General features: G+C 41.3%; 1 protein-coding gene across 1 annotated transcript; it reads left to right on the forward strand.

Annotated features, from left to right (window-relative positions):
- Positions 1-1,796: 1,796 nt before the first annotated feature.
- Positions 1,797-8,219, forward strand: LOC101644030 (prothymosin alpha-like). Its single transcript, XM_004703051.1, has 3 exons — positions 1,797-1,802; positions 5,999-6,055; positions 7,908-8,219. The coding sequence occupies exons 1-3, from the start codon at positions 1,797-1,799 to the stop codon at positions 8,217-8,219; spliced, it is 375 nt and encodes a 124-aa protein (XP_004703108.1).
- The last annotated feature ends 950 nt before the right edge of the window (positions 8,220-9,169 follow it).

Consider the following 9,169-nt stretch of genomic DNA (forward strand, 5'->3'; position numbering starts at 1 on the left):
CTGTATGAAATTTTTCATTTTTTTCCACCCACCACGTCAAAGATTCTGCTTCTAAGTATGGCTGGCATCTGTCTCTCTCCAAACCCCACAATACCTCCCTACAAAATAAAAGCTCCCCCCTCCCCAAATTAAAAATTCCTGACAGGGACAGGAATTTTATCCAGTAAGCTAAATAAGCACAGGCTGCTGTGTTTCCTTACATACTTACCACCGCTACTTTTCTGACATCCGATGTCCTAGTCTTCCTTTTATACCCCACAGGGTCAGAGGTCAAAAGGAATGTAGAACTGAGTGGATACCTCCTTTGCCACCAGTTCTGTATCCTGTGTTTCCAGGCTGAGTGAGAAGAGAACCACCATTGCACCCCTACCTCTCACTTCCTATCCTACCTAGAGTAAGCCCACCAGACAGCCCAAATGCATTTGCAGCCTCACCTGCGCATTGCTCAGCTCTCCAGCAGGTGGTTTATATTAATTAGAGGTGGCCCTGACCTCGTGGTCTCCTTAAGAGACCTATGTGCTACAGCTTAAAGTCTCGCAGTCAATGCTTTTTCAGCAAATGATCACATTTTACTCATCTGTACATCTTAAGGATTACTTCTATAAGAAACCCTAGAAAGAATTCTGTGTTGCTGCAGATACCAGTGGCTTTTTGGAAGTCAAAAGGACTCTTCAGGAAATTTTACCTAATTTATTTTACAAGGCCACCCCCTGTCCTGGGAGGTTTTCATGTTGAATTCTATTAACAGCTTTTGTCTTTTGTTATAATGCATGTATTAACAATTAAAAGCCATTTAAAATAATTGATTCAATTCAATAAAGCCAACAAATTAATTAGCTAATGCATAATTAATCAGAGCAGGAAGGCATCTGTTCTTAAGGGACCAGATAGGAAAGCTGTGATTTGTGTGAACAGACTATATAACAAGTCGTCAGCTCTGCTCTTGAACCAGATACTGATTTAATCGGGGTCATCATTGCGGACTCAGGCAGTTCAGCTCACAGAAGAAGTGTCTGCCCTTAGCTAGTACACTTGACTTAATTAGTCCTTATACTATGCTCTACCCAGGTCTTCAAAGAGACACAGAATGATTGGATGTCGGTGCTGGAGGGTCCTCAGAGAGCAGCCTGGTTCATTGTTCAGCCCAGTTCACTGTTTAGCACATACCTGGATACCTAATCCACGATCTGAGAAAGGGACCAGTCCATAATTTGTTTTTGGTCTATGAGATGCCTACAGAAATTGAGAGTAAGCATTTATACATTTTTATTCAATTTGGTAGAGTGATTTTTATGTCTACTGAATCGAATATTAGATTTTGGTGCTTGTATTTTCATATCCTTCCATGTAATATTTCCTCATTTCTAATATGTTTAAAATATCAGTATGCAATGAATTATAGATAGATATAAAATAAAAAAAATGATAAACTAGTCCTTCATCACAAATATTTCTAAAAACCGTAAGCCCAAACCGTTAGGTTTCTGGATTGGGATACCCCTTGATTCTCAGCTTCACATGCTGAAAGAATTCACACTGAAGCAAGTTGTGTAATCCAAGAGAGTTTTTAGAAAGGAACAGAAAAGTTTCAGGTTTTACAATCTCAAAAGGGTACACACTATTTCTGGGAAGCGTACTGAGCTGTGCAGAAGCCAAGCTCGGGTTCACAACTGCACATGAAAAACCATGTGGGAAAGAACACCCATGTGGAGAATGGGGGAATCCCCAGGGTCCAAGAGGCCAAGAGGCCCTGAGGGGCACATACGTGCCTGCATGTTACCGGCCCTCCTTACAGCATGCCCGTAAGCAAGGGCAGAGCAAAAACAGATTGCAGCAGGTCAAGAAGGGCGCCAAGAGAGGATGGAGGACTGTGCTTCCTGCCTTTATTCTATCCTACCACGTGGCTGGGGGGAGGCACGGTTGAAGGTATTTTTTTTTCCTCAAAGGGACATTGAAACTTTATAGATGATTGAAGGTATCGGCTGACCTCATTGACTGAGTTAGGTCCACCTGTGTGATGTCATTTGCTGGTACCTAAGGTGGATGTGCCCAGGGTTTTGGCTTTACCTGGGCCTAGTCTGTGGATGCTCAGTTCTGGGTTTCTCTTGTAGGTGTCTAATGGGGTGCTTGATTTCTTTCCAACCTCCTTTGCAGGCATGGGAGGGACAACCCCACTGTTCCTAAACTAGCTACCTAACGAATTTTGCAAAATGCTGTGTGGCCTGAACACGTTTTAGGGGCATCAGCAGTTTCAGTTGAATGGACTCTGACTCATAGTGACCCCCTACGTATCAGAGTAGAATGATTTTCAATAGTTAAGTTTAGGGGGTAGATTGCCAGGCCTTTCTGCTAAGGCATGTCTGAGCACACGCAAACCTACAACCTTTCAGTTATCTGCCATTCTGAATGTGTTAACTATTAGCAAAGGTAACAGTGGGATTCCTAGGGTGAAAAGCCTGAACTCTAATATCCCTTTGAAAACTGGGTTAGAAAATAGATTTGGCATGCTTTGCATTTCTCTGGAATACTATAGTTCTCTGCAGAGTTCAAGAAGGACTTAGCCAGGCACATCATATGTAGTTAAGAGCTATGGAGTTGGTGCTAAAGAACTACACACTGTCGGGTCCAGTACCATACAACCACTGCTCTGCCCCCGCCCCCCCTGTTAAGGCCACTGTGTCCATTTATCTGATTGAAGGCATTCCTCTTTTTACTAAACTGCCATTTTCTCAAGCATGATGTCTTGCTCCAGGTACTGGTCCATCCTATAACATGCCCCAAATACATGAGCTAAAGTCTTGCCATCCTCACTCCCAAAGGACATTTGGATTGTATTTTTTCCAAGACAGACTTGTTGGATCGTTTGTAGTTCTACAGTATGCTTGATATTCTTTGCCGAAGCCATATTCAAAGGTGTCTTATACATTGTCCAGTTTTCACATGCGTGTACTGTACATTGGTATCTTTGCTGCTTAATACTTTAAAAAGATCTTTGCAGCAGATTTGCCTAAAGCAGTATGTTCTTTGATTTCTTGACTACTGCTTGCATGGACATTGATTGCTGATCCAAGCAGAGTGAAATAATTGACAACACCACTCTTTTCTCTATCTATTGTTATGCTGTTTATTTGTCCAGTTGTGAGGGATTTTGTTTTATTTATGGTGAGGTATATTCCATGCTGAAGGTAATAGACATTTATCTTCTTCAATAAGCACTTCAAATATTCTTCTTTGTCAGCTAGCAAGGTTGGATCATTTGCATAGTTATAGGAGAAGTTAATTCTCCAAAACTGGCCTCTGGAGCTAAAAGCAGGCACCACCCTCTTCTTCTTTCCCACTTGCGTGATACTTTCCCCCCACATAACGTCAGGGCTCCACAGCAGAACCAAGAGCTTGTGAATGCTTCCTACTTCCTCCCCATTATCTGGGTTTTGAGTATGTTAGCATCCTGGTATTAATGAGTTCTCAGCAGTTTCCATAGCTCACTTCACGGCCTGGTTTAAAGTGAACCCCAGAACAGCACCCTTCAGCAGAAACGGTCTTGTCCAGCCAGCCTGAAGAAGCAGCATTGTTCTTTGTGAGTTCTCAAATATATATTAAAAGAATGTCTCTCGAATTCATTCTTGGGTTGTTTTTTGTTGGTCTCTTGGCCTGTACAGATAGTCTCGACTTCTTTGGGGCTTAAGCCCACCCAATAGTTCAGGTTGTTAATGAGGATTCCTCTGACCCTGATGCCACGTTCTTCTTCATCCGGTCCAGTTCCTCAGTGTCTAACATTTGGATTGAGTAAATTTGGGGAAAGGACAGAAACCCAATAGACTCATTTCCAGATTTGAACACACACAGTGTGCCCTTCTTTTGTTCAAATGAGTGTCTTTTGGTCTTTGTACTGGTTCCATATGAGCACAATTAAGTATTTTGGAATTCACATTCTTTGAAATATTATCCATACTTTGTTATAGTTCACAAAGTTGAATGCATTTATGTAATATATAAAACACAAGTAAATATATTTCTATCATTCTGTGCACTCAGCCATTATACATCTGACACCAGGAATGACATCAATCATTAGATCTATGTCCTTTTCTGAATCTGGCTTTATTTTCCGGTTGATGTACTATTGCAACTATTTAAAAATTATCTTTGGCAAAATTTTACTTGCACATGTTTCTTCGAAGATGCCATTATTCTGTTGGATTAGCTTTCTTTGGATTTAGCCTGAATATTAATCTCTTCCAGTAGACAGGCCCAGTCTTCTAAATTTCTCGTCATCGATGAATGAGCACTTCCAGTACTGCATCCATTTGTTGAAACGTTGTATTGGTATGCTGTCAATTCTGGAGCTTTGGTGGAGACTCCAATGCCTTCTTTCTTCAAATCTATACATTCTTGATCAGGAGTTATCTTCTGAAGTAGTTAGACTTTGACCAATTCTTTTTGGTACACATTGAACTGATCGCTGCAAGAACAGCAGTTGTAAACCACAGCTCCTCTGTGGAGAAAGATGCGGCTTTCTACTCACGTAGAGAGTTAGAGTCTCAGGAACCCAAAGAGGCATCCTATTCTGTCCTAAAGGGCCGCTGTGAATCAGAATTGAGTCAGTAGCAGTGCATCCATTTGTTTGTTTGTTTGGAAGGCATATGACTGTGTGTCCCAGGCTTCTTATTTAGATTTACTGCACTGTTCATCATTTTAGGCATAAAACTTTGTTATTGGAATTCAGGTTCTTGTCTTTCTTACCAAGAGAAAGATGTCCTTTTAGAAGAAGAGGGCATCATAAGAGGATTTTATTGAGAGGATCCTAGGAGGAAGAAAACCTTACTAGTCAGCATGACCGACCTCAGTATTTCTTACACAGTGCCCTCAACCCTGCAATCCCCACCCTCGCCTGCATGCAGAGAGAGCATTTTTAAAGGTGATTCAGGGGAACTTCCCCAGTGGTCATGTAAGAGGGTCTGGGAAATGTAGTCTCAAGATGTGTCATGGATTGTGCGGACGTTCTGTCCTAATCTCCACCTTGCTTGTCTCAGCTTCAATATTGTAATACAGGTTTGAATGTTTTTCTTCAGATGTTTTAGCTTGATATATGCTGAGGGTGTTCTTCTCTTACGATTTTCTAACTCTAGATCGTTCGCTGTTGTACATTTCATTAGAATTTTTGCTTGTGCAATCGCCATTTGAAATTCTCTGTTCAGCTCATTTTCAGTTCTTCCTATTTAGCTATTCTACATTCAAGACAAGTTTCAGAGTCTCTTCTGACATCCATGTTTTTCTTTTTTTCCCCCATGAGTGTTTAGTGATATTTTTCTTTCTTCATATATGATGTTTTTAATGTCATCTGCAACTGATCAGTAATTAATGTGCAAAGCATGAAATATCTTCTTGTGATGGTCTCTAAATTCAGATGAGATTTACTTAAAGTTATACTTTAACTCTCATGGATTTGTTTCAATTTTCTTCAGCTTCAAGTTGAACTAATATCTGAGCAATTGATGGCCTGTTCTGCAGCCAGCCTCTGCCTTGTTCTGACTTCATGATTTTAAGTTTGCCCACTGCCTCTCCCCACAGAGGTAGTTTATTCGATTCCTGTGAATTCCACTCAGTGAGTCCACGTCTATAACTACTGTTTGTATTCCCAACAGCAACTTTTTCTCAAGAATTGTGAAAAATTACAGAGCAAATACATTTTCTATTCAACAATGCATACACACTTGGTATTCTGTTAGTAATTGCAATCACCACAATGCAATGTGATTCACCCCACTTCCTCCCTGCATTTCCTGTTCTCCTTTCCTAACTCTGTTTGCCTTCTAAACTTTGCTTCTGGGCAATGGCTGCCCTTTGGTTCTTAAATGGTTGATTGTTCTATGGGATGCCTTTCTCCCTAGTGTTATGGTTCAAGTTATACACCTATTGCTTGGTTGATTTCAGTGTCAGGCCTAAAGGTTGGCTAAGGGTCCAAAATCACTAGTCTCTTTCCTATTTTTATTTTTAGTTTTATGATTTTGAGATTTTGCTCACATATGTGTACCGCTCTCTCCAGAGACCTAACGTGAGTCCTTTCCAAGTGTTCAGTAGTGGTAGTGAGGCGTCATCTAATTCTGGTCTTGGGATCATGGAAGTTGAGATTTGAGGGGCCCATTAGCTATTTGGAGTAATTATTTCCTTCAATCTTTGACTGTCTTCACTCAGAAGAGTTACTGGTAAGAGGAGGGAAGAGAACAATGGTGGTACCTCAGATAGCACTCACAACTTTAAAATTCAAGTATCTGCTCCCCCAAGTAGTAGAGAGAATATTGTCCTTGTGGACTCTGTTGTATCTGTTGATTTTGTTGCCCCCAAGATGATGGTGCAAAATCTCTAGGCCTAGGGCCTCATTCCCTCAACGTATTCAGTTATGACTAAGAAGTTTTCAAAACTTTGACTCCTGTCTGCTTCACTTTATTAATTGATATAGTTGTAGTACATGTAAATAAATACATAGATATATCATCTCTTATACCTGTGTGTCCCCATTCTGCTTCCCATAGCTGCTAAGTTCATGTGTCTATCTATAGCAGCGGTTCTCAACCTGTGGGTCAAAGGACCCTTTCACAGGGGTCGCCTGATTCAAAATGACAGTGATGAAGTAGCAACGAAAATGATTTTATGGTTGGGGAGTCAACACAACATGAGGAACTGTATTAAAGTGTCATGGCAGTAGGAAGGTTGAGAACCACTGATCTATAGTATATACGTTCACTCATCGATTCTTCATTGTCTTGTTATTACAGGTTTATGTATGCTACAGTCTATCTCTGTTGCCACCTCCCACGGTCTTCCTTTGCCTTGATCATTTTGTGCTGATCCCCCTTTTTCTGTATATTTCCTTACCCTTCAGCCTAGTTAATATATGTTTATCCTCTAGTTATTGATGGATCATCAATGACTCCCCCTCCCTAGGGAAGCCAATAAAGAATATTTCTTTCTATGAGAAATGTTTTCCCCAGTTTAAAGTATGGATAGTATACACGATTTGTCCTTCTGTGATGGACTAACTTTGCGCAACATAATGCCCTCCAGATCCATCCGTGTTAAGAAGTCTTTCATGATCCATTGTTCTTTCACGTTGTATAGCATTCCATCGTGTGTTTGCACCATTTATTTATCTAGTCTTTCAGTGATAGGCATTTAGATCGTTTGCCATTGTGAATAGTTTTGTGTTGAACATAAATGTTCATGTATCTAATTGTGTTATGGTGCTTATTTTTTGTAGTTGGCATGATGGATCAAATAGCATTTCTATTTCCAACAGTTTAGGATGTACCATACTGCTCTCTACAAAATCTGTACCATGTTAGTCTTGCATAGCAGTGCATGAGTGTTGCAATCTTTTCACACCTTTGCCAGCATTTGTTGTTTTCTGACTTTTTTGAACTTTACCACTAAGGCTGGGATGAAATGATATCTCCTTGTCGGTTTTGCTTTGCATCTCTCAACCTGATGATCACAAGCATTTCTTCATGTATTTACTTCCAAAATATCTTCTTTGATGAAATGTGTCTGTTCATGTTCTCTGCTTAGCTGATTTTAAAATTTTAATTATTTGGCTTTTTCTTGTTAAAGTGTTCAAGTTTTCTATGAATTATAGACCTTAGTTCCCCATTGGATATGTTGCAAATTATGTTTCTCCCAATCTGTGGTGTGTTAGTCCAGGTTGACTAGAGAAACAAATCCCAGAGGCCCTCAGATGTGTGTAAGAGTTTTATATCAAAGAGAAATTGTATCTTAAGAAAACAGCGCCCCACTGGCTGCTCTGAAAAGCCATCTTGGCATTGTTCCTGGGTTCTTCTGCAGCCGCGGACTCCTGCAGCTCTCTCGCCAGAGTCCCCAAACTCGCGCTGTCTTTGTAATCCGCTGTGTAGGATCACCAGCGTGCCCCACCCTGTGGACACCAGCTCGGGAGCACCACCCCGGACTTAAGGGAGAAGGAGGAGGTGGTGGAGGAGGCCAAGAATGGAAGAGATGCCCCCGCTAACAGCAATGCTAATGAGGATAATGGGGAACAGGAGGCTGACGGCGAGGTAGAGGAAGAAGGTGGGGAAGAGAAGGAGGAAGGTGATGGTGAAGAAGATGAGGATGAGGAGGCTGAGGCAGCTACAGGCAAACGGGCAGCTGAAGATGATGACGATGACGGTGTGGATACCAAGAAGCAGAAGACTGATAAGGATGACTAGACAGCAACAGGAAAAAAGTTCAACTTAAAACAACAAAACAAAAACACAAAGGCCACCGTGACCTAGTCACCCTCCACTTCCCGTCTCAGAATCTAAATGGGGTTACCTTTGAGTAGGAGTCCCGCCCGCCCACCTCTGGCTGCACCACCGCAGACAGCGCTCACCACCACCCACCAAAACCACACTGTGAATTTGCAACAGGGGAGGCAAAAAGAACCAAAACTTCCCAGGCCTTGCGTTTTTTCTTAAAAGTACTTTAAAAAGGAAAATTTGTTCCCATTTTTAATTTACATTTTATATACTTTTTGTGCATATTGTTAGGGGTCAGCCATTTTTAATGATCTCGGATGACCAAACCAGCCTTTGGGGGGTTCTCTGTCCACTTCTGACTTTCCTTGTGGTGTGACCATATTCATTATAATCTCAAAGGAGGAAAAAACCTTGTAAAAAAAGCAAAAATTACAATCTTATTCTGAGCATTCCAGTAACTGTTTTTGTGTATGTCCTTAGTTATAGTATAAGTAGTGGTTAGTATGAGATGGTGTGTTAGTCTTGGTAGACTAGAGAAACAAATCCATGGACACACACTATGTGTATAAGAGAGAGATTTATATACAAGAGCAATTGAATATTGAGAAAACATCCCAGATCAAGTCTATAAGTCCCATATTAGCCCCATTTGTCCGATACCAATCTATAAAGTCCTCTTCAGACTCACAAAACACATGCAATGATGCTGACTGTAGAAGATCACAAGCCAGTGGGTAGAAAGTCTTTGGATCCAGTGTCGTTGGAAACATCTCAGCGCTGGCAAGGGTCTCTGCATCAGGGTGGGTCCATGTGTCTTGTCAGCTGCTATGTCTCCCAGGGGGTGAGCAGAGAGTCTCCCACCTCCAAGGAGGAAATACCAGATTTCCCAGAAATCTCAGGAGAAGGCCATGCCTCCACAG

Source organism: Echinops telfairi, unplaced genomic scaffold, assembly GCF_000313985.2.
Source record: "Echinops telfairi isolate 266 unplaced genomic scaffold, ASM31398v2 ScPeMD7_57;HRSCAF=196, whole genome shotgun sequence".
Taxonomy (NCBI): Eukaryota; Metazoa; Chordata; class Mammalia; order Afrosoricida; family Tenrecidae; genus Echinops; species Echinops telfairi.

Coding starts and splice junctions, on each gene's coding strand:
- LOC101644030 (XM_004703051.1), top strand. Junction 6,056..7,907: donor GCTCTCTCCAGAGACCTAAC/GTGAGTCCTTTC, acceptor TCCGCTGTGTAG/GATCACCAGCGTGCCCCACC.